We start from the raw sequence: 24,606 nt of genomic DNA, 5'->3' as shown, positions 1-24,606 counted from the left end.
CCAGGACCATGAGTGAAACTAATGATGCAACTCCAGAGGGAGAAAACTAAAAAGAAGGAAAAGCAAACTGGGAGCTACCAGGCTTCAGTACAGCCAGCAAACACTTAGTGAATGCAGCCCCAAGAACAAATAGTACAAAGCTTTTACTTGCGTGCACAGTCAGAAGCTGGCAGAAAGCTGAGGGGTCAGGAAGGCAAACAATTCAAGTGCAAAGTGTTTTATTGTAACCCTCTGAACAGGATGTTTCAGCCAAAGAAACTATTGTCCTTACGGAAGCAAGATGTACAGGTGTATGGAATGAGGCAGCGTTTTTGTAATGTACAACCAGAATATATTTGCAAATATCACTGCCCAGCAACCATAAGTTAATGTAGTTGAAAAGCCTTTAATTTTAACTAGGCTTCCAGTCCTAAGGAACCAATAACAAAATTTCAAGTTCTATAGGAAAGCCACAAACTAGAGATTTTTTTAAAGGCTTATTTCTGATCAGAACCTCTTGAGCACGCGTGCAAAGTCAAAAGGATCAGACTTTAGACCAGCCTCCTTAAAATCAGAGAATCTCAGAACGGCTTGGGTTGGAAGGGACCTTAAACCTCATCTTGTTCCACCCACCCGCATGGGCAGGGACACCTTCCACTGTCCCAGGTTGCTCCAAGCCCATCCAACCTGACCTTGGACACTTCCAGGGATGAGGCATTCACAAATGTGCCACCACAAATGTTTGGAATCAAGTCTGAATATCAACTTTGGATTTTTTTGCTCCAAGAATGATGATGGGACAGGTACTGTTTTGTGAACACATCCATACTTCCGAACTGATGTTACATCTGGGTTAAATACTGTCCCAGGCCAAGGAAAAATAACTTGTAATATAAATTAAGGTAGTATCTCCATGCCCAGAATGGATCTGCTGACAGTTGCCTGGGGAGAATTGTCTTGAAAGAGTTATAAAAGCCATAATTTTTTCTAAAATTGTAGCTATTTTCTCTGTGCAAGATGTATCTGCAGCTGGGAGCTCACATGAGGCTTCATCCCAAAGGCTGTGTCTTTGAGATGGAAGAATTGATCCTTCAAGGACGAAAGAAGTGGTTTTTTTAAAGACATTAACTAGTGGCTCTATCAGAATCCTCTGAATGTTTCCTATGGAGTTCATCCAATGGAATTAATTAAGGAGACTTCTGTTTGCTTAATGGAAATGAGACAAGACATAATTTGTAGCCTTGGTGTGGCAGTCTCTAGCTTTCTGTCCAACACAAATCAAGGAAGGTGACTGTGGTGGAAGAATGGTGTCTCCTGAAATGAAGGAGGGAAGTTGTTTATATTTTTCAAGAAAGATGAACAGAGATTTGATGACTAGAGAACCTGCCATTAAAATGTGAGGCCATGGCTATTAAACCTGTGTCTTTTGATACTCCTTCATAGTGCTTATAAATTTTCTACATTCTTTGCTCCTATGTAGAGAATTTATCCAAGACTATCACTGCTTTGCCACGGGGAAGGAAAGGAGATGAACTGCCCTGCTCAGAGTAGCTCTTATCAGCCAGCCAGATGGCAAACGACGTGCCAGAATTTACAGGGAAGAGTTCAGTGTGGACCATTAACCCCAACCCAGCCCAAACACCATTAAAATGTCACTGCTAAGGACTCTGAGAGCCAAGGCACTGACAAAATGTGTTCCACACAAGTACTTTTGCAACCAGAATGAATTATTGAAAACCCTTCCAAAGTGCAGCAAGGAAAAGTTATGGAATGAGTAGATTGGTGTAAGTGACAATTACACAGAACCCAAGTAAATTTCAATTGCAATACATATCTCTCTATATATATTTCAAAAATATACATGATAAAGGGTATTTAAATTGTATTCATTTTCACAAAGCATTTTGCTCATTCATAAAAACAATTTTCTATTTAAAACAAGAGCAGGGACTGGATTCCCTGGCTGGTGGTGCTGCACTGCACTGAGCTGTGCTAGTCTGTGTCCACAGAGAAACACTACGTGACTCTGGATTTAAAGACATTTTGTAGAGCAGCTCATGAGGAAAAAAAAAGCCCTTATTCTCACTTCTAGGAGTAATATATTTTTTCTACACTTCCTCCAATTTTACAGCAGCAATACAAGCCACATATTTTGCTCTAACCAAATACAATATTTTCCCCTCTTGGGTGGTTTTCATGACAAAGCTCAATAGGAAGCAGAGTCCGATGTTGTAACATCAAGCCTTGCAATACCCAGAGACATCAGATCTTTGGATGAGATGTGGTGGAGACCAACAGAAGAGCCATCAGGGACACCTACAGACACCTGACTTACGGGAAACACGCCACTTGGATGACAAGCAAGAGGGCTTTCCATGCATTAGACTGTATTTTCCATGGCAGGAGACAACAGGTATGCAGAACATCCAGAGCCTCCACAAGCATAACAATCAGTTCTTCTGGTTCAGCTCCCGGTAACTCAATCTCTTGGTATCAACTCAGTCCACCGCTCCCTTTCCATAATGTGTTCTTCTTTAGAAACAATTAATATTTAGCACAAGTTTCATTGGGAAGGGTTGCAAAGCTTCTAGCCATTTGAAACGAAGATATTTGCGTGTTATAGAAGTACCTTCCATCATCATAGTATCTCATCCAGAGTAAGGGTGCTTTAATGATTTAAAATAATTTCATGTTGATTGCAAAGCAAAGACCGGAGGAAAAAACCCCTTTTTTTTTCAGTGGGAGTGAATTTGGGTGATCAGAATGCAATTGGCCCAAAGGAGAGCTGAGCTCCTGGCCTAGCCCTGCTCTGCAAAACCCTGAAAGTGTTCCCCTGTCACGGGGGTCTATATGAAAATAACTGGGAACACTCATCTGCTAACTGTGCTGTGGGGAAGCTGCTGCTCCTGCTCTCTGACGTCACAAGTGGTGGCTGACAATGAAAATTGATGGTGATTCATAAAGGCATCTCCATCCCTAAGAAAACCGGAACAGCAGCTTGTGTAATCCAGAGATTTACTTAATTAAGGAACATCCCAGCACCGTTCTATTTGATCATCATTCCTTTACCTCCCTCTCCCTCCCAGCTTTGCCTTTGATTAGCAGAGCCCTGATAAGAGACTTCATTCAAAAGAAAGCAGAGAGTGGGAAGGTGATTTAAAGGTGAAGTGTGGCTGGTGATTTAAAAACTGAAAAGAGGCAGTGGGAATGTCTCAGAGAGGCCGGAAGCTGGGATTATCCTGTTTGCTATGGGCAAGGTGAGAAGCTGGAGAGGGCTCATCTGCAGCTGAGATATATGTGCAGGTGAGGAATATACCTACAGCTTAATGCCTCTGCCTGCTTCTGATGAGACAAGATCATTATTTGCAGTATTTTAAAGCCCTTTCTGTGTGAAACCTCAGAATGGCCCAACTTCAGTGTTTTGAAACATGCTTCTCCACTGAGATTCTTGAAGAGTGTTAGAGAAATGGATAAATATTATAATATATGACAAAATATCATGTACATTGCACAGCGGAGACACTGAAGCTGTATCTAACGTAATCTACAGGCTTCCTATTTCTTGATCAAGGCAGCCTCTGAATCCGGAGGAAGCACTCAGGGAAATTGCACGGGAAAGTGTATGCTGCCTTCCAAGTGACCTTGGCACTTTAAATCAGGAAGCAAACATGGATCCTCAGACATCACCCAGCCCATAGTTTATTTATGATGCTCTTGCAGCAGCTCTCAGGCCCAGCCATGAATCAGGAGCTTGCAAACACATAACAAACAGACAGGGCTTCAAATACCCCTCGTTTATCAGCAGGGATGTTTAAAAATTAATTTCCCTGGAAAGACAGAATTTATCCTGAAGAGTGTGTGGGTATATTTCTCATCCAGCTGGGAAAATGCCATTCCCAGAGGGATTCCAGGGAGATGGAGTGAGGTGGGATGAAGCTGGCATGGCCTCACACAGGGGCAAGCTGCCACGGAGAGTTCCAAACATTAAACACGGTATTTTTTTGGTCAAATAGGTATGATGCCTTGAACTACAGCCCAGACTGATGAAGAGTCATGGTTGAGGGAGTGCTATAGCTGAGGGGGTAACATGGCTGAGGGGGTGTTACAGTTGAAGGAGTGTTGTGGCTGACGGGGAGTCATGGCTGAGGGGGTTCATAACTGAGAGGGATCCACGGCCGAGGGGGAGCAATGACAGAGGGGGAGTAATAGCTGAGGAGGTGAAACGGATGAGGGAAAAGTCGTGGCTGAGGGGGTGTTATGGCTGAAAGGGAGCGATGGCCGAAGGGTGAAACGACTGAGGGAGTGTTACGGCAGAGGAGGAGTAGTAACCGAAGTAGAGCTGTAGCTGCGGAGCTGACATGGCTGAAGGAGAGTCACGACTGAGGCAGTGTCACGGCAGCGCGGGTCTCATGGCTGAGGGGGTGTCGTGGCTGAGAACAGGCAGCGCCAGGTTTGAAAAATAAAGGTTACTGAACCAGTTGTCCTCGTGGCTGAGCACTGCAAGCAACGCTGCAGGCGGCAGCCAATACCGGCAGAAAGGAGCACGGCGGTTCCGCCCCAACCACCTCCTCCGCCTCACCCTCCACGGGGCACGGCGCCTCTTCCCGCCGGCCCTCAGCCGGGGGAGGGGGAGGCCGCGGCTAGAGCGCCCTCGGGCGCGGAGGGCGGGGGGCCGGATCGTTTCGTAGCCGAGCGGGGCCGCCCCAGCACCGCCTCCTCCCCTCCCCACTCTCCTCCCGCCCCGCGGAGGCGGAGGGTCCGGGGCGCAGTGCCGTGCGTGTGCCCGTAGCTCTCGTGGCCGCGCTTCTTCGCTCCGCTCTCCTCCCGCAGCCTTCCCTCGGCAGCGCCGCGCCCTCCGCTCTCTTCGCTCCCTCCGCTCTCTCCTCTCCTCTCCCTCCGTTCCTCCGCTGCCCCTTCCCGGCCGGCCCGGGCTGCGCCTGCGAGTCTTCTTCCCCCGCAGTCCGGAGGCCCTCAATATGTTCAGCGCCGTCCGCGCTCAGAGGCACCAGGTACGGTGGGCGGGGGCTGGCCAGGGACCGTGCTGGCCCCGCTTTGTTCGGCGCTGGGGAGCGAGTGGAGGCGGCGGCCCGGGCGACCGCCTCGCACTCGGGGAACCGGTGCCCCTGCGGACCCGCCGCGCTTTGTTGCTTGTTCGGGGCCCGTTTTCTTGGGCCTCGGAATTGTCCGCATGGCCTGAAGGGCGTGAGGCAGCTCCCTCCGTGCCGGGGGAACGGGCGGGCCCCGGCGGCCGCGGGGTGCGGTGTTGCCCCCGGCCGGGAACTCCCGGGTTCCCCGTGCGTTCGGGTGCGGTGCCAGGGTCAGGCGCTGCCTCTCCAAGCGCCACGCTGCAGCCGCGGAGTGGCACCTTCCTAAACCCTTAGCGTGGGGGGATGGGGGGGTAAGAGAATCGCGGGAATCCTGGACTTTGAAGGAAGTAGCCGCTCCGGGATGAGCAACGTGTGCTGACGGCTGGTTGCCAATGTCATGACGCTCCTTGTCATCTATACCAGTTCTAGGAAGTGAGGGATAATGAAGCAAAAACAGTGGCTGTCAGCCCACATTAGTGCTTCTGGGAAAAGCTGGTGAGGGTGAATGACCAGAGCGGTTTGGTTTTGGTTTTTGGGGGTGGCTGGGGAGTGTCCAGTATTTTCTGCCTGCATGCACCAGTTCCCAGAGCTTTTTAGATTTTTTAGAGGCACTTCAAGGTAGAAAATGCATTTGCATTGGCACTTTTGCTTTTCCTTTACCCAGCATTCCCACAGACAATAAAACCTGAATTGGTTATAATTTCATACAGGGTAGAAAAATGCTGACAGTGAGAGGCGAAGCGTCCGAGTTATTTCCTAAGGAGATGAGTGGTGATAGACTAATGGAAATACAGTCTCATGTCTCTCCTTATTTGTGTGCTTTGTGAAGGGAGGACTTTTTTTGTTGTTTGCAGTGATGAGTGTGTAGACACCACATTTATTCTCTTCTGTCAGCAAGCTTAAATAAAAGAAAGCGAGCAGGATGTGGTGCTTTGATGGTGAGATTGGTGTAATTTTAGAAAGCGGATTTTGTAGCCACAAGCCTGACTCCTGGAGCACAGGATACGACAGTCAGGGAATACTTTCCAGTTAGGAAGCTGTGTGTTAGCTGCTGTAATTAGGTCTAATTTTGTCTTCCTCAGCTTGAGTTCTTAAGGAGTAGGAGATGGTAAGAAAGGCAAAAACTGCCCAGAATGGGGGTGGAACACAAGGAGGACATACAAACAAAAATCACTGATTTGGTTGTGTGACATGTTTGGAGAACTGTGGGAAGTGTGCATTAGTAGAAAAAATAAACCCAGGGGGTGGGGAAAGGGGAGGAAAGAACTCAGATTTTAGTAGAGTGCATGTGAGGCAGAAGGTTGAAAAAGAGATGTAGATAAAGACTGTGACAACAACAGCAAAAGTACAACGTGGGAAAGGAGAGGAAAGGCAGAACCAGTGTGAAAAGGGAACTAATGACCAGAGCTAGGGCTCCGAAGTCTGGGAGGCCAGTCCTGGAAACCAGTGCTGAATGGGCAGCCAGGGTGTTACAGCTGAGGGTTGTCGCTGGAACAGCAATAACGTTCAAGCATGAAGCCTGCTGCTTATAAATTTTTAAAGTCTGCATGCATAAATGTGTTTGGAAGCACTCTTTATAGAGGACAGTCCAAGCATTACATCTTCCAGGGCTGCATGTAAGAGATTTTGAAAAATGTCCACAGTACTCTGTCCTTCCCCTTTCAGTTCCTAACCAGTGATAGCAAATATTCCCTCTTCTCTCCCTCTCTCCTCATTGTTGGCATGGGAGCACGACTGAGGTTGATGTGCAGGTGAAATAGAACAGTTTTGTCTACAAGTCATAGTTATCAGTGAGACTAAATCTTCAGTGGAAAGCAACTGAAAAGTGAATAAGCAAAGCAAAATTGTTGTAAATTCCGAGTCTTACTTCAGATTACTGGTATAAAGAGATTGAGCCTATTTAGTGGTGTAAAGTATGTTGGTAAGTGTCTTGGTCTGTGGTGTTTTGCCCAAATGCAGGCTCAGACATGAAAAGATGGTGCGTTTTTACCATAAATAAATGCTAATGTATGAAAAAAATATTTTGAGGATGTTTGGTTTTATCTTCTGATATAGGTAATGGACTGTGAGCAGTTGTAGGTATGACCTACATTTCTTCTGAGCTGGGCTGTCACAAGCCAGAATGCACCGACTGGGTGTTAAGTTCCATTTTTGTTTCACGAGTGTCAATCAAGTGTCTGTCATTATATCAGCAAGTATTGACTTTAGGTCAAAAGATTAACAAGTATCTCTCCCAAAGTAGTGCTTTACCTGTGAATTGAAGAAGTAATACCTTAATTTGACTAAAATGTTTGTGCAGAATTGGCACAGAGCAAATACTGCACATGGAAAATGGGCTGTATTAAAGATGAGAGGTAAAATAGATGGTCCCTGTGTTGTTAGGTCATGGGCAAGGTGACTTCTGCCTCTGGAGCTTGTTGTCTCGGTGGTCACCTGAGAGCACAGCTCCTGCAAGAAACTCTGCGGGAGAGAGGCCTAGGGCAGCACTGAGGATCGCTGTGTCTGAGTATCATTGCTATTTAGGTGAGTCTTCTTGAATGTACCTTTAAATGGGCATACAGTGAAATAGAGGAGTTTAAAAGGAGGGAATCTCCCTTCTGGAAGTTCAGATGTGCAGCCAGTTTATCTCTGAGTGCGTTATGAGCTGTGACTTGCTCATGGTCCAGTGGTACACATACCTGGCAAAGGAAAATCTCAGTCTGTGCACAACATGAGGTGGTCAGGAAACACAGTTACTACAACAAGGTTATGTTTAAAATTGAGCAGCTGGGCAGACATTTGAGTCCTGGCATTGCTGTGCTTGGGAACAGCCGGGGTGCTGGAACACGCCAAGGGGATGTTCCATGGCTTCAGGCCTGCCTGAGCCCAGCGTGATTGGCCCTTGATCCAAGGGGGTCTCCAGCCCCAACACCAGTACCAGTCCTTACTGTTCAAACTACAACAAAAATCCAGAGCTTATGGATTACTCTTATATTTTTTGCATCATTTTAAAAGTAAGTGCGAGGAATAGCTGCTCTCAAGTAGGAGTTTTCTCCAATGGAACGTGTTGGTCCCATCTGGGATGATAATTCTGTAGTTTTAATGTGTTTAGAGAAGTGCATTTGAATGGAGCTTGAACAGTCATCGTGTCAGAAGCACCAGGCTTTACCTGGCTGACAGTCATCTGGGAACATCTCACTTGGCTTAAAAAAATTCAAAATCCTGGATAATTATAAAAAATGCTGCAGAGTTCTTGATGTGCTGAGCTAAAAGGGAATATAGGCAAGGGAGGGAAGGTAACAGCAAAGTGATTTCGAGTTTTAAAAATAATTTAAGGGAACGAGTTTGTTTGCAGTACCTGTTTATAACCTTTAATGCAGAATAGGCAGCGTTCTTGACTTTGCAGTGAATTTTGGCTGATAGTTCGGGTTCTGTTCTAGCAGAAGTACTCCAAACCAAAATATGGAAAGTTGTGAATCTGCTTGTGCAGATTTAATGCTGTTTTGAGTAATAATATTAGCCATGACACGCACAACAGCATTGAAACTCTGTGGCAGCAATTAAGATGTTCAAGTTCCTAGATATTCAGATTGAACAATACCATTAGGGGCATAAATGCATCTGCATGGGATTGGTGTCTTGCACAAAGGAGGACTTTAAAAGAAAAATCTCCTGTTTCAATCCAGAACTATTTTGGATGACCTTCTTGGGTCTTCAAGGTCCCAAGCAAGTACATGTGGCAGAGTTAGAATACTGGAAATAAAACGGATGTGTTACAGCAGAATGTGACAAAACATGCCCAGAGATGTAAACAGAGCGAGGCTGATTGTGGGATTTAGTTGGAATTGTTTGACTAGCTGTCCTGTGACTCGGAATGTTTTGTTGTGTTGAGTCTTTGGGGAAGGTGTGGACATCAGGCTGTTGGGTTCTGTGTTTGAGAAGTTTGCCTGCTTTAAAAGTTGCAGTGATTATGCCAATTGTACCAACGGGGGAAGCGATGACTGCCAAATGCCTAATTAAACAATATTTGTTAAGTAGAGCTTGGTGTCAGCTTCATAACTTGCCTGTAGGATTACAAAAATAATATACCTTTATTGCGTTAGATTTCTTTTCCCAGCAAAGCTCACTGGCATCGCAGTGTGTTTCAGGAAGTTGTGTCCCGGGGTGCTGCTCCTGCAGTGCCCCAGCATTCTGGAGTGCTGTGTTCCCAGTGGGAGCTGCTGTGCTCGGGAGCAGGTGTTCCCTTCTCCCGGCTCTGTGCCTGTGCCGCCTCCAGCAGCCAAGCTCAGCGAGTGTTGGCTCTGCCTGCGCAGTTCTCTGCCGGCTGGAATATTCTGTGTGCCCAGCTGTGGGGATGGAGCCAGTGTCCTGTGGAGCTGGTCCGTGGTGGGATAATGCCCCCTGCCGCTGCTGGGAATCAGCCTCCTGCTGGAGCTGCCAGGCTGCCTGGGCACCAGGCAGGTACTGCTCCTGCCACAGTCACCCACCGGGCTGAGCCCTGGCCATGCACCAGGGTCACAAGGTTCTCTTCTCTGCAATGGAGGGCACTTTCAGTTTTTGACAAGGAGAAATGAGCTGCACCTATTTTTAGGAAACCCAGTTCCCAATGTGGCATTTATTCTGTAGGTACAAATATAGTGTTGGAACTGAAGTGATTGATGTTTTCCTGAGGTGGTACCAGGGTCATGGAAAGTTCCAGAATGAGTGTTGCCTGTTCCCTCCCTATTGCTGCTGCTCCTCCTCCTCTTCTTCCCTCCCCAAAAAATCCCTGCATAAAGAGCCCACCAGCATGTGGATTCCCAGCAAAGCCACCCTGATCTGCACTGCTGGTGCAGAGCTCAACCAGAACCCAACAGATTCTGTTCCCAGCGTGGCAGAGACTTTTTACCAAGGAAGGCTGTCATACAGATAGTGATTCCTGACTTTATAAATCTTTCTGGAAGTAGCGGAGACTGGAGACATGCCCAGTCATTTCAGACATGTCCTTAATCCATCTTCAGACAATTTTAGGCATTCAGTAGAAGAAGGCTATAAGTAGATGAGCACAAGAAGAGCCAAAGGTAGGAGGCTTGTGGATTGTGTGCTTTTAGAAAATGGAGTCATTTTTGTTGGCGTTATGTGTGAGTTACCTACTTGTGCAGGCAGTAATGATAATAGGACGTGCTGAAGGGCAGAGTAGGTAAGGGATTGGCTAAAAATGGGATTCGGCTCTTCCAGCTTTTTCTGTAAGTACTACTTTAGCCCTTTTCTTGTCTCCGGGGGTATAATGGTGATGTGGTTGATCTCTTATTAGGCATGAGGACATATTGGTGTCAATATGGAATTTTTCAGGCTGTTTGCTTTTTGTGGAAAAAACCCCACCTTTTTTTGTGAAGAAAAACTTGTTTATTTGGGTCAGGAACATACATCAAGTTTTATATGAAATACGTGGCGGCACTAACTCTTTTCCTTACTTGATACCTTCTCCTTTATTGCAGGTTATGATGCATGATTATCACAGAAGAAATTCATGTCTATAGCTCATAAGGACTTTATTACATCATCTTCAAGCCTGATAGTTTTGGAATCCATATTGCAGCTGCAAACACACGTCTGCTTTTGCATTTCCACAAACATCTTCCTTGTCAGGACATCCCGAAACTCAAGTGCTCTGTTCTAACACAGTGATACCATTGGGCTATTTTAAATTTACAGTCATATATTTGCTGGTAAGTTGTACCATTAATTGTGTATACAGTAGTCAGTACTTCTGCTGAAATTATGCAAATTTAAAATCTTGGTGTCCTTTCTTTAATAAAACATGACAAATGGATATTTGTAAGAAAGATTATTGTTGCCAGTTTAGGGTTGAATACTCACAGTAGTAAGTGAATTTAAAATAGGTAGATTAACACTAGAAGTATTTTATGGGAGCCTTGCTATTTTCATTACTGATTTTTGCAATCCACTTTTTCTGGTTTGGAGTTTTCTTATTTAGTGTGATCTTCAGAATTTTCTTAAACTTGAGATGGAAATCCAAATTGTTGTTGGTAACATTAATAGAATTCCACATATGCTTTCCTCTAAGATCTTCAAGGTAACTGTACTTCTGTGTATGTTAGCAGCTCAAACTTACAAATCTGATTTTTTTTTTTTTAATAATTACTATTTCAAATTCATTAGGTCACCTCAGGGTAATAGTTTAGTATTCTTAATTAGCTTCCTATTTGGAAAGTGGTTAACTAAAAAAGAATCAATTAAAGGAGCTATAAAATAGCTTCCAGATAAAAAAGTTAAGTTTCCTGATGTTATTTTTCCGGTCTTGGACTGGTTTCCCTGAGGTGGTATGTTTGTATATGGCCGAGGTCTTCCGAGGAAGATGTTCTAGCTTTGAAATGGCTTAAAATACATTATTGTTTTCCAGAATTTATTAAATTCTGTCTGTTTTGTTGGTCATAATGTTCTTTCATGGCTCCCAGCTGCTCTAAAGTACTGAGTCATTACTCATAAAATTAAACAGAAAATGTTTCTCTATCTATTCTACTTCACTAGCTACTTTAAATTCTCAGTTCTTATTTTTCAGTGTAGCTGGGTTTTGCATCTGCAAAAAATGCAGCTGGACCAGGGTGATAGGGAGCAGAAAGTGGTGATGAATAATGATAGCTGGGGATGGATCTACCAAAAAAGATCTTTAGAGAGGGGAATCCGTGTAATCCAGTGGCTCCCAGCTTGCTCCCACAGAGCTGGCACAGGTTCTGCCTGTGGTTTGAACCCAGTACCTGCTGAAGTGATGTGGATGCATTAAAAGTTGTAGCTTCAATCCCTGAAAATCACTAATCCATTAATTCCCCTGCATGTTTGTTTGCAAACAGTGTGTTTGCTTCTGTACTGAAGCAAGATGCTGTGTGTGTAACCTTTACCTGTTGTGTGTGTGCAGCCTGACCAACACCGAAATGATTCCCAACGGATATTTGATGTTTGCGACGTCCGCCTCCAGGTAGCTGTGCCCTGCCCCAGTGGGGTGCCTGGGGGGGTGTGGGGGTTGCACCACATGAAGCTGTTGCTTCAGTGACTGGGAGATGTGAGATTTTAGAAGCCCGTTTTTCTGAAAAATGCATACTAAAAACCACCAAAATGGGGTGCACTTTGAGAGAAGTGATGCTTACTTTTAGCTGGAGACTGTTGATTGGAAAAATGGGTTTGAACTATGGCACTCACTTGAGTAGGCCTTCATACTGTGAAAATACAAAGGTAGTTACAAAAAATCCTCACCAGCACATGGGCTTCTTGTTTGTGTTTGACATAAAGGTGTGTGGACACGAGATGCTGGCGCACCGAGCTGTGCTGGCGTGCTGCAGTCCCTACCTGTTTGAAATCTTCAACACTGACAGTGACTGTCATGGGGTTTCCCATGTGAAATTCGATGATCTCAACCCAGAAGCTGTTGAAGTTTTGTTGAATTATGCCTATACTGCTCAGTAAGTAGTTCTCAGAGTAACTATAGAGAGGGTAGACTTCTATTTGAAAAATCAGAATAATAGAGGCAAATTCTATCTTTAATAGGTTAAAAGCTGATAAAGAACTGGTGAAAGATGTATACTCTGCAGCAAAGAAGTTGAAGATGGAGAGGGTTAAGCAGGTATGGTTCTCAGCTCTTCTGGAAGTCCATTCTGCCTTCTCAGGCTGACAGCATCGCACCTTTTGGTGTTAGTGAGCCAAAACCTGATGATTCTGTGGAAGAAGAGTTCAGCACAAAGCTCCTGTAGATGTTCCTTAGCATGGTATTGATTTGGCGCCAGCTGGATGTGTTGTTTCAACTTGAGCTGTCTTGGTGCCAGAGTGTTCTCTGAAGTTACATTTTGTATTTGTGCACCTGTGTAAAAAAACCAGCTTTGAATCTTGGCTCATTCCTTACCTTCAGGTCTGTGGCAGCAGTGCTGTGCGTGGTTGTGTTGGGAGCACGAACAAACCTGTAAATCTGTCAGAAAAAGAATAATCCACACACTCCTGAACATAAATTTGGTAGTGCTTGACTTTGGAAATACCCTTGGCTGCAGATAGGGGTACTCTTTACAAGGGATTTGGGATTATTAGCTCACCTGAGAAACAGTTTTGGACAGGTGTTCAGTAGAAAAGCGTGGGGTCAGTGTAGATGTCCGTAGCTTCCAAATGTGTCTGGCTTTTTCATTTAAGATGTGCATATTCCTGTGGAAGGCAACATTCCCTCTACAGCACTGGCATGGGGAAGACAGCAGACAGTCACTGTGCTGCAGTTAGAAAACAGCTGCTGCTGTATGTTGGGGTAGATAATTTAAATGTATAAAAACTTCTCTGCTTGTACACTAAGCCGCAGCTCTTTCCTTGCCAGGTTTGTGGTGACTATTTGCTCTCCAAGATGGACGTGCAGAGCTGCATCTCATACCGGAACTTTGCCAGCTGCATGGGAGACTCTCGGTTGTTGAACAAGATCGATGGCTACATTCAGGAACACCTTGTAGAGATTTCAGAACAGGAGGAATTTCTCAAGCTTCCACGGTTAAAGGTTAGCTTAAATTTGTAGAATTCCTTCTGGTACAGGATTTCCAAAACGCAACCTGAGAAGCAACTAGGATTTCCTTTCCCTTTTGGGGGAAGGAAAGCTTGGTCTACTGACTGCTGCCAACAGCGTGACAGTTCTGGATCTGTGTCCTGTTCTTACTGCTGTGAACCTTAACTGTAGAGAACACGTGCTGTCATCCTTTCCAGGTGTAAAAGGTGATTGTGTTTAAATGTGCTTCCTAGTTCCATAGGCTGAAAGCATCTTGTGGTGTTTTCTGGCTCTGTGGTAAAGTGAGAGTTGTGCTCACTGTGTAAAGTACAGCATGCTACAGGGTAATTCCTAGAGAGTAAATCATCTTTTCTCTTCTCCCTCAAGCTTGAAATAATGCTGGAAGACAATGTTGGCCTACCCAGCAATGGCAAATTGTACACAAAGGTAATCAACTGGGTACAGCGCAGCATCTGGGAGAATGGAGGCAGCCTGGAAGATCTAATGGAAGAGGTTAGTCTTTAAGAAAATGGGATTATGGGATTAAACATTAAAAAAAACCCAAAAAAAACCAAGGAAAAAACCAATATGAAGGATGATCCCGTTTTACTTTTTTTTTTTTTTTTTTCTTTTCACTTTTTTAACTATGACCCTAAAGAATTTAAATTTTGCTGTAGGTACCCCTAAGCTGAGAAACTGGGGGGGTGTTCAGGTGAGCTGAATGCACTGTTCAGTCTGGTCTTCACTTTCCTTTTTGCTCCCTGTTGCTGTATAGTAGCCTCAGAGTGGCCTGTATCTGCTTTAGTTTGGGGAGGTGGTACTGAGACTTGCCATAGATTGGTGATGTTTTCCTTTGCAGGTTTTGCTTGTAAATGCACAGTAGGTAAAAGCTTCTAATGGTTGTTCCTCCCCGTTGGTTTATCTCCCCATAGGTTTATTAACAAAACTAGGATACCAAGGCTGAAGAACCAAGAAGAGCCTCAAGTGTATTGACACGTACAGAAGCAGCAGTCCTGCCCCAGTGCTCCTAAGAAAATCCGCTGTGGGCAGAGAACGATCATGATGATTTAATGGTGTTTACTTACTCCTTTACAGGATGCATTATTATGAAACTTGTGTGTTGTTAAATGGCTTTATTCATGAATACTAATGGTAGATGTCACCTGGGCAGTGTTTAATGGCAAAATTAGCGGGGAGACAAAATTCTCAATTGGCTCCAGCAAATGGACTTTACCAAATCTCATGAAACATCGGAATTTTCCAGGTCTGTTATTACAAGCACGAAAGATCCCCAGAAACACTTGTCTAGGCAAAAGTATATGTTGATGCTGTCATATAATCTGAAGTGTGTATTTCCTCTTGGAGAAACTCATTTAAAAGCTTGATCATGTTGAAATTAAGATGCATTTCATTGAAACAGCTGCATCTGATTTCAGTGGTGGACAACAGTTTCTTCCAGAACTTAAATCTGTGTTGTCTTCACTCATTCCCATACCTTTCTTTTAGAGCCCACTGTTGGCTTCTCTTGGCCTTTTTTGATGGAGATAAATATGTGTATTTTTCAGAGCAGAAAACTTGTGTGCAGGGATAAGGAAAATGCTTGCATGAGACTGTGAATTTGTGTAACTTTGCAAATTAATGTGCCTTTTGCTTGTCTAATGTTTTTGTGCTGGGAAAACAGTAGAAGCCCATGGAAAATGAAGATTTCTCTCAAGCTGAGAAAGGAAGGAACCTTTACCCCCTGTTTGAAGATTGCCACCATGACATCTGCTTCCTTTTAGTTTTGCCACTGTGCAAGCTTGAGATGAGCTGACGAGCAGTGTGGTGTCTGGGGTAATGTGCCTGTAGCTGAGGAGCACGGAGACAGCAGCCACATGGGTGTTCTGTTGTTGTTTTTGCAGGTGCAAACGCTGTACTACTCAGCTGATCACAAGCTGCTTGATGGAAATCTGCTAGATGGACAGGCTGAGGTGTATGGCAGTGATGATGACCACATTCAGTTTGTGCAGGTACAAATTGCAGACAGTCTCAGGTAACCCCAGGTAGACTGGAGCAGTTTACAGCACACCTGAAGTCCTGTGTTCTGCTGGCAGAGAAGGCAGCAGGTGCTGTAGTGGAGAAGTGCACCATGAGAAGGTGTCTGGCAGGAAGCTGCTGCAGGCCATGATGTGCTCTCAGCTTCTGTCTCTTTGGCAGGCTGGGCTGACTCTTGGCCCTTGCAAAACAGAGTGCTCTGACTTCAAAATCAATCCTGGCTGTTAGAAGAAAGAAGAGGCAGACAAGCACTCAGCGGTAGGAAGTCAGCTGAGACCTTGTAGAGTTCCCAGAGACTGTAGAGAAACACAGACTGCTTGGCTTGCAGTGGGGAATGTATCTGTTAAATTTGGCCCAGAAAAAGATTCCAGATCCAAGTTCTAATCCTTGAGCTGCCAGCGTCCGCTTCTTTTGTTCAGCTGCACTGGTGGTGTAGCTGCCAGATATCTCTGATGCTTTGACAGTGCAAATCACTCCTGTGCTTTTTGAGAGGTCTTTCTAAATGGCTTTTATTTTTATTTCTAACCAGGTGTAATCCTTGAACTCCAGAAAAACCACATGGCTCAGTACAACGCAGGCTAAGATAGAAACAATAAAAAAGGACTAGCAGTTGTAAATTATCAGTTGCTTTATACAAATGAACTTGGTTTAAATTTATGATTTTGAAGCAAATACATTGTAATATTTTATAAAAGTGAAACAGGTTCACACAAAAAGTTTCCTTCTTGAAATTTTTAGCTATTGTGTACGTAAAACACTGTCCATCCCAGAATGTGGATTTTAGAAATGAAATGAGAGGAAAAGGAAAAGCCAGCTAATTTTCCAGTTTCTTAATTGTTTTTAGGAAGCCTTCACAGAGTTCTCCACTTCTGCATACCACTTGTAATGCTTACTAGCAGAGAGGTGAATGTTCAGAAAGTTCATTTTCAGAAATAAGACCAGGACTTCTCAACAGTTTTCTACAAATCCTTTCTGATAAGAAAAAACACCAACTTCAGACATCCTAAACAATTGAGAGATTGTTTATTGATACTGATTTTTGTATCAATTGATTATTATTAGTATGAATTATTATTTTTTATTATTATTATTATTATATATTATTAGTATCAATTGATTATTGATACTAAGAAAACCCTGGATGCCAGTTCTGGAAAAAGTGTAACTTCTACATTTTTAAATTACAAAACTTTGTATTTTCTGTTGCTGTCGAGGCAATTTTAAGATAAGAGCATAAGTGGTTAATTGGATGAAGGTTCAGAAATAACAAAAACGTTCTCCACAAGTGCACTGGTTGGCACGGTGAGCTGAGCTTAGCAATCCAGCTCCTCAGTGTGAGGTTATCTGAGTTAGGTGATGTGTTTCAGAAGTCTTGTGACAGTTTCCATGGAGATCAGGCTCCAGGGAACTGTGCAAGCATCGCAAACTTGGGACTGTGGTCATAAACTCTGCTGCTTGAACAGAATAGACAGCGTGGTAACTTCCTGTGCTTCAGGAAGAGCCTCAACAACCCAGCCAACTGTGCTGAAACTGGAAATTTTGCGGTTTTTCTTAATTGAGCAAAATCATGTAAGCTACAGTATAAATTTAATTGGAGATGAAATGAAAACAGAAATCTGTTAGTGGAAAGTATCAAGGGAGTAAAATCCAAGAAACAGCTTATCTGAGCACAGAGGGGAACTGAGGCGAAATTAATTTGTCTTCAGGGAATGAAGAGAATAGTTAATTCACTTCCAAATAGCATTATATAATTAACTCAAGTTCCAGAAGCAGAGCTTGGGAGTGAGGCTCCTAGGTGGTAGCTCAGTTCTCTGCAGCTGCATGTAGCTCTTTCATTACATTTGTAAATCCTGCTAGGAATGCACGCTCACTTCCAGGGATTTGCAGTCCAGCACCAGCAGTAGAAAGCTGCAGTCGCAGGATGGAGTGAGTCCCAGGAGAAAAGTGTAGGGTGGTTTTTGGCCACTGTTGCTGGGCAGGCAAGATGTTCTGCTGAAAATATAGGTGTGCTATAAATGCTGCTCTGCGGAGGTGGTAGACAAGTCTGCTCTGGAGTGGCTACGTAGTATCTCAGAGAAGCACAGGTAGAAGAAGCTGTAGTCTCTGGCTAGGTTTCTGTAGCTGCCTTTTGATTTTGCAGAAGAGGCCACCACGTGAGAATGATCACAAGCAGATCAGTAGCAGCTCCTGTGGAAGTCTTTCTCCAAATGCTACTGTTCAGAGTCCTAAACACGAGTGGAAAATCATTGCTTCAGAGAAGACTTCGAGTGAGTAACGGGCAGGGGTTGTCTAACAGATGTGTCTGGTCTTGGGTACCTGCCACCTCCTGCTCCCTGGGGATTTCCTTCACATCTCTGAGGAATGCTGAGGTGTCTTTTCTTACTGATGATACAAGTCAAGTAATTTGTAGGGTGCTTCTGATGTACCTGGGCCAAACTGGGATTACATACATCTCAGTTCCTTATCAACCAAATCCATGGTGTGTATCATTTTCCCAGAAAATCCTAAGGAGATAGGCAGTCCACAGTTAATTAACAGAGCTGTTTGGTCTGTGTGTGCGAGGAGACTCCCAGCAAATCTTTAAGTTGCTGTCATATGTCCTTCGAGCACTCTTTTAGTATCTAAAGCATAGTTGTTGATAACTAACACTTTTTCTAACACTTGGAACCAGTAACCTGAAAAAATGAAGTTTCCATGCTGCCAAGGGGAGTGGCACAGCCAGCAGAGCCCACTTGGCACCCAGCTCAGTCCCCCTTCACATGGTGCCCTGCTGACGGTGGCGGTGTGCTGTCCCCGCAGGTAACACGTACCTGTGCCTGGCTGTGCTGGACGGGGTGCTGTGCGTCATCTTCCTGCACGGCCGCAACAGCCCCCAGAGCTCCCCCTCGAGCACCCCGCGGCTGCTGAAGAGCCTGAGCTTTGAACTGCAGCCCAGCGACCTCATCGAGAGGCCCATGTGCCCCATGCAGTACGCGCGCTCGGGGCTGGGCACGGCCGAGCTGCACGGCAAGCTCATCGCTGCGGGTGAGCCGGGGTGGGGGCACCGGGCCGGGGGATGGGCTGGTGTCTCTGAACGTGGGGCCAGTAACCTCTCGCTTGCAGGGGGCTACAACAGGGAGGAGTGCCTGCGCACCGTGGAGTGCTACGACCCCGAGAAGGACACCTGGACGTTCATCGCGCCCATGAGGACACCGAGGGCCCGGTTCCAGATGGCGGTGCTGATGGTGTGTGGGGTGGGGAGCAGGCCTGTGGGACACTGTCCTGCCTGGGCTGAGCTGAACAGGACACACTGAATAGGATGGCTCTAGAAGTTGTTTCTCTGTAGTTCCACAGTTACCCGAGCGCTCAGGAGCTGAGTGTGGTGTGCTGAGAGGTGACGGGTGTTGGTTTGTTCCTCTCAGGGGCAGCTGTACGTCGTGGGTGGATCAAATGGCCACTCGGATGACTTGAGCTGTGGAGAGATGTACGAGCCTGAGATTGATGACTGGATGCCTGTCCCAGAGCTGCGGACCAACCGCTGCAATGCAGGTGAGGCCTGTGCAGCACCCGGACCGCAGGGTGGAAACTCAGCCAGTTGTGACTCACGTCCCATGCTTTCCTGTATCAACAGGAGTGTGTGCCCTGAACGGAAAGCTGTACATTGTGGGTGGTTCTGATCCCTATGGCCAGAAGGGACTGAAGAACTGCGATGTGTTTGATCCTGTAACAAAGGCTTGGACGAGCTGTGCTCCCCTTAACATCCGTAAGTTTCTTGGGGAGCTGGGGAAGGAAGACGAGAAAAGGGCAATGGCAGAACTGCACCAAACCAAAATCTACACCAAAGCAAAGCCCCTTGGAGTTGCTGCTGCTGCGGGCTGTTGCTGGTGGCTGACTGTGCTGGCTTTGGTTGCAGGGAGGCACCAGTCGGCCGTGTGTGAGCTGGGGGGGTACCTGTACATCATCGGCGGGGCCGAGTCGTGGAACTGCCTCAACAGTGTGGAGCGCTACAACCCCGAGAACAACACCTGGACCCTGATGGCGCCCATGAATGTGGCACGGCGCGGCGCTGGCGTGGCTGTCCGTGATGGTAGGACTGGGCCTGCTTTTGCTGCTGCCGCCTCGGGGCTTTTCATCTTTGCTCTGATGCGAGTAGAATACAAAGCTGTGCTCCTTTTTGGGCAGGAATCCAGTAGGAGCCTGGCTAAACTGCCAGTTTTAATTAAAAAACAAAAACCACTTGGTTGTGGGGCATTCACCCCACCTCTTCTCAGATTTGTCACTGTGCAGCTTCTAGAGCTGCACCTGCTTGAATTTGGACTTTGCCCCTACTCTGACTCAAATTTCTGTCACCTGTCATGGGCAGGAGACCCAAAGCAGGTCACTCCTGTAATTGCAGACCTTCACCAGGCTGAGGTCTGTGACAACAGCTGGGGTCCCTTTGGGCTTTGTCCAGCCTTCTGGTGGGAACACAGGGCCAGCTGGTGCTGAGCAGTGAGCGTGGCTCCTTTTCTTCACACAGGAAAGCTCTTTGTGGCTGGAGGCTTTGATGGCACGCACGCGGTGAACTGCGTGGAGATGTACGACCCTGCCAGGAACGAGTGGAAGATGATGGGCAGCATGACCACGCCCAGGAGCAACGCTGGCATCACCACCGTGGCCAACACTATTTATGCAGTGGGGGGCTTTGATGGCAATGAGTTCTTGAACACACTCGAGGTCTACAATCCAGAGTCAAACGAGTGGAGCCCCTACACCAAAATTTACAAGTTTTAAGTGAATTAAATTCCCTTTTCAAACTAACAGGCTTAGTGATGTAATTGTGTTTCAGTAGAGGTACACCTGTGAATAGGGGTGGGGAGGGCATAGACGTTGCCAACAGCAACACAGAGCTTTTGCATATTGCATATTAATGTGCTGTATATATTTGTTTTGGAAAGAATATTGAGATGAAGGGGTTTTTTGTGTATTTTAGAACTTCAAGGTTTTGGGTTTTTGATGATAACGCAAGAGAAACTAGACTGGGCATACCACTTCAGGAGCTTCCCCCAGTGTTTGTCACTTTGCACATTGGATGACTTCCTGGAGGTGTGTTCTTGGGGCAGGAAGGGTAATGTTTGTGGGGGATAATGTTTTTTCTTTCATCAGGCCTTGGTTTCCTTCAGTAACTGGAACAATCTGTAACAAGAAGCCTTATTTAAACAGATATAATGGCTATTTTTTTTATTAAAAAAAGCTGACATGCCTCTGCTAATACCTTATCTTTTACAATTGCCTTTTTATAACAGTTTTTATATACTCAGCAGAGTCTTTTGTCTGTTGAAATGCAAATGGCAGATAAATGGCTATTGAAACAAAGAGACAGCCTTGGAGTTCCTAGACCCCGAGTGGGACAGTGGATTGCCCCTGCAGGTGAGCTGCTGCCTCTGCTGCAATGGTGTGAGTTAATGTGTGCCACCTTCCTTAGAGCTGCACAGGGTTTCTGGACATGACACAGCCAAGACTCTCTAGGGTGGGGAAAGGATTCTGGCTCCAAGTACTTGGAGGAGAATGCAGAGTGCGCTTTCTGTACAGCAGTTTTGTTACTCCGGGTGAGCTGATCTTTGTACAACAACAACTTGGGGAGGGGGGTTCTCATGGGTTTTAAACTCTTGCCAGCTGGCAAAGAAAATGTGTTGTAGTACCTGTCTTAAGTTTATTTTTCTAATATTGCCAGCTGGAAGTGTGATAGAACATGAATAACTTGATTTTGTATGTGCTCATAGTGCTGTTTTAGTTCACTTTCTCTATTCCTCTAGATCAAATGTTGGGGTGGGATGACTTGGTGTCTAATGTGTAGTGCTGCACATCTAACTCTGGGTGCCAAAACTAGCACTGACTGCTTGCTGCTGCTGCAAACACATTAAAGGTACCGTTTGGGAAACCCTCGCACCACAGGCGTGCCCTGACGTGGCTCTGTGTCCTTTTCTTCAAGGAGGCGGTCTCCAAAGAGGAGTCTGTGATACTAAAAGTGGCTGTAGGCACAGGACAGGGGTAGGGGCTGGAGTGTCCCATGTCCCTTGTGCCTGCAAGGAGAGAGTCAGGCTCGCTGCTGGAGGGACCAGGGCTTGGAGCACCACAACCCCTGGGGTGTGTCTGCTGAGGAGCTGTGTACAGAAACCTCTCTGCAGGGTTGGGTAGTGCCCCGCAGGGCAGGGGGTGCAAAGCTGCACCTGGAGCTACTCCTTCCCCTGGGCAGCTTTAGGGATCAGCTACACCAGTGATGGCACTAGGCCAGGTCCTGTGCAGTGGGGCAGGCAGCCAGGGCTTGGAGCACCACAACCCCTGGGGTGTGTCTGCTGAGGAGCTGTGTACAGAAACCTCTCTGCAGGGTTGGGTAGTGCCCCGCAGGGCAGGGGGTGCAAAGCTGCACCTGGAGCTACTCCTTCCCCTGGGCAGCTTTAGGGATCAGCTACACCAGTGATGGCACTAGGCCAGGTCCTGTGCAGTGGGGCAGGCAGGAGCTGGCTGCTCCAGCTTACCATGGGAACTTCACTGGCCCCTGCAGGCTGTGAAGCTGGTCCAGCTAAGCAGGGAGAGCCAGGAGAGTGGGGAACAAAGCACTTCTCCTCCACAACAGCCCCTCCCAGCCAGTTGCCCACAGAGCACAGCCAGCATGTGCTACAGCTGGGCCAGGGTTGGGACACAAGCTGTCCCCATCAGCACCTTGAAGCCAAGGTCCCCACCCCGCTTCCAGGGCTGGAGAACCTCCATGGAAACAGCCCCGCACAGCAACTGTGCTTCAACAGACTCCTCCAAACCCCCTGGCCCAGGGGCCTGGGCAGGACTCTGCTGCACTTGCATTCACAGGGACTGGGCAGAGCCACTCAGAATCAAACACTGTTTAATGTAACAATAAATTACATTTTTACAATCAAGAGTTTACAAATACATCCAAAAGTTAATATCAAAATAGACACTCTGGAACTTTGCCAGTCAGCTCATCTCTGTACAAATACATACACAGAAGAGGTAGTGTTAAAGGCCTTAGAAAATGGCTTTTGCAAAGTTTCACGACTTAAAGCAGTTCTGGAAAGCAACCAAGAGTGCAGCCAGAGAGGGATGTCACCTGGAGAGCAGGGAGGACCAGGCCCACCTTGCAGGAGGATGTGGCAAGAGCAGGATGAGGAGCTCCCCCAAGAGCACTGCTAGCAGGTTTCCACTGTATGAAGATAAAGTGCCTGCTTAAACAAAGGAGAAACACCTTTTTCCTCTGAAAAGGGGTCTGGGACAAACACCTGCATCGGGGGGGGGGTCTGTTTTGTCTTTAAGGAAAAATGAACATCAGTCTGTTCCTTTGCTCATTCTACGTCCTCTCTTAAGCCCTCACAGACACACGTTGTGTCTGTGGGTCAGTCCTTCATTTCCAGCCTTGCACTGCACTACTTCCTGCCCTCCCGAGCTTCCGGCTGACACAACAGATTCCTTTCTCTCACTTGTCACTTGTAAAGTACCAGCAACACAAACACAGGGGTTTTCCTCTACAACCATTACCAGCTCAGCTCCTCACAGCAACGCTGGATGCTCAGAGCAGCCCAGCACAGCTGCTGCATCCCGAACCAGCACTGCTTCTCCTGGTTATCCATGGCTATCCAGCGGCACCCTCACTGAAGACAGAACATTCTAGAAGTGAACAGAATTCTCAGCAGAAATCCCGACATTTAATGTCCACGTGGAACTGTGTTTTTCCCTTCAACTCCAACCCAAACCAGCACCGCTGCGGAAGAAAACACGGCAGTTCTGGCTCCTCCAGCACTTCCCTCTCCTCCCCCTGAGGAGGTGGAGCTCACACAGCTGAGCCCGGGTCAGAGCCAGCCCCTGCTCTTGGCCTCCCTGTACACAGAGGCCTGGCACTGCTCCAGCATCTGCTCCAGCTGTGCCAGCTGGCAGCAGCCCACTTCCAGCCTCTCCCTGGGAGACAGGAGAGAAAGGTTAGCAGGACACAGCAGAATAGAAATCTTTACAAATACTCCCTACATTTTCAAGGACATTTCTATCAAACTCAAGCAGCAGCAGTGACTTTTGCACTACAGCTGCTAAACCTGAGGATTTCACATGAGTTCCTTGCAACACCCAACCCACAACTGCCACAGGCAGAGCTCCTGTTCCCTTCTGGGGCAGGTAAAGTGGAACAATCGGCAGGAGAGGTCACTGACATCCACTTTCTGGAGAGATTTGGGATTCTGGAAGGTTCAGTTCAAACCATCCTTCATACATTGACATACCCTGTACTCACACTCAAAATAATGATCTGGATACACCCCCTTATGACTTTCAAAAGGGGAATCTCAACCTGATCACATATAAACATGCCCTAACTTTGGTTTCCAAAAGATTCTTTCTCAAAAGACCATTTAAAAGCGGCTCCTCAAAAAAGGAAGAAAACCCCCATCACTGAGTTCCCCAAGCACAGGCTGAGGGCTGCCACAGCAGTCTGCAAAATACTTGTTTTACTCTGCTGAGCACAAATTTCCACACACAGTTTTCTTTCTGCCTGTATCAATACAGGTCTAGAGCCATCAACTCATGTGGAGTGAAGCTTTTAAACTGTTTTTTATTGCTGATTAAAATACTGAATGTCTCCCTCTGCATAACTTTGTTCCCTGATCTTGCAATCTGCACTCTGAACTTCACGGAGGATTCAGGGACCCAGAATCAGTCCAGGCAAAGGGAAGCTTTTTAGAGTAATTCACCACCCAGCCTTTCACTCAGCTGATCCTGGCCAGTGACAGCTCATTCATATCCACACAACAGCAAAAACCAGTTACCTGTCCTAAGCTCAGAATTATTAAAAACCCACGATAACATTTTAGAAACCTCCCAGAGCCTGGATTCACAAACCCTCAGTGACACAAATTCATAAAGAAATGAGCCAGAAACCACTGGCATAGGAAAGAGGGCCCAACACCTCACCTCCAACAGCTGAAAATCACCATGTAGGCACTGATGCCTCATCTGCAATATAATTTCTGTCCTCTCCTGCTCTGTGTTAATTTGGCATTAAAA

The 24,606-nt window shown here is 46.3% G+C and overlaps 2 protein-coding genes across 3 annotated transcripts in view; one reads left to right on the top strand and one right to left on the bottom strand.

Annotated features, from left to right (window-relative positions):
• The first annotated feature begins 4,236 nt into the window (after positions 1–4,236).
• On the top strand, positions 4,237–21,497 carry IVNS1ABP (influenza virus NS1A binding protein). The gene is made up of 16 exons (XM_008635409.2): positions 4,237–4,312; positions 4,810–4,988; positions 10,604–10,753; positions 11,962–12,021; positions 12,333–12,502; positions 12,588–12,663; positions 13,393–13,566; positions 13,939–14,064; positions 15,453–15,560; positions 17,726–17,852; positions 18,385–18,609; positions 18,688–18,809; positions 18,987–19,113; positions 19,196–19,327; positions 19,478–19,651; positions 20,084–21,497. Exons 1-16 carry the CDS (start codon positions 4,237–4,239, stop codon positions 20,335–20,337), a joined length of 2,280 nt encoding a protein of 759 aa, XP_008633631.2. The 3' UTR covers positions 20,338–21,497.
• A 930-nt stretch (positions 21,498–22,427) lies between these two features.
• The window catches only part of SWT1 (SWT1, RNA endoribonuclease homolog), a 26,190-nt gene continuing 24,011 nt past the window's right edge, over positions 22,428–24,606 (bottom strand). For both annotated transcript variants that reach the window (XM_008635397.2, XM_017736488.1), the window contains one exon: positions 22,428–23,511. In XM_008635397.2, the coding sequence (XP_008633619.1) occupies positions 23,406–23,511 (106 nt within the window). In that variant the 3' untranslated portion in view covers positions 22,428–23,405. The remainder of the gene's footprint in view (positions 23,512–24,606) is intronic.

The sequence above is a fragment of the Corvus brachyrhynchos genome, unplaced genomic scaffold, assembly GCF_000691975.1.
Source record: "Corvus brachyrhynchos isolate BGI_N302 unplaced genomic scaffold, ASM69197v1 scaffold155, whole genome shotgun sequence".
NCBI classification, from domain to species: Eukaryota; Metazoa; Chordata; class Aves; order Passeriformes; family Corvidae; genus Corvus; species Corvus brachyrhynchos.
Note: the sequence above shows the minus strand (reverse complement) of the source record. Positions and strands in the feature narration are given on the sequence as shown.

Excerpts from the sequence above, each read along its gene's own strand:
- IVNS1ABP (XM_008635409.2), top strand. The coding sequence starts at position 4,237 with ATGGCTGAAAGGGAGCGATGGCCGAAGGGTGAAACGACTGAGGGAGTG. Across the intron at positions 4,989-10,603 it reads TCCGCGCTCAGAGGCACCAG|TTTTGGAATCCATATTGCAG; the intron begins GTACGGTGGGCG and ends CAAGCCTGATAG. Across the intron at positions 13,567-13,938 it reads TCAAGCTTCCACGGTTAAAG|CTTGAAATAATGCTGGAAGA; the intron begins GTTAGCTTAAAT and ends TTCTCCCTCAAG.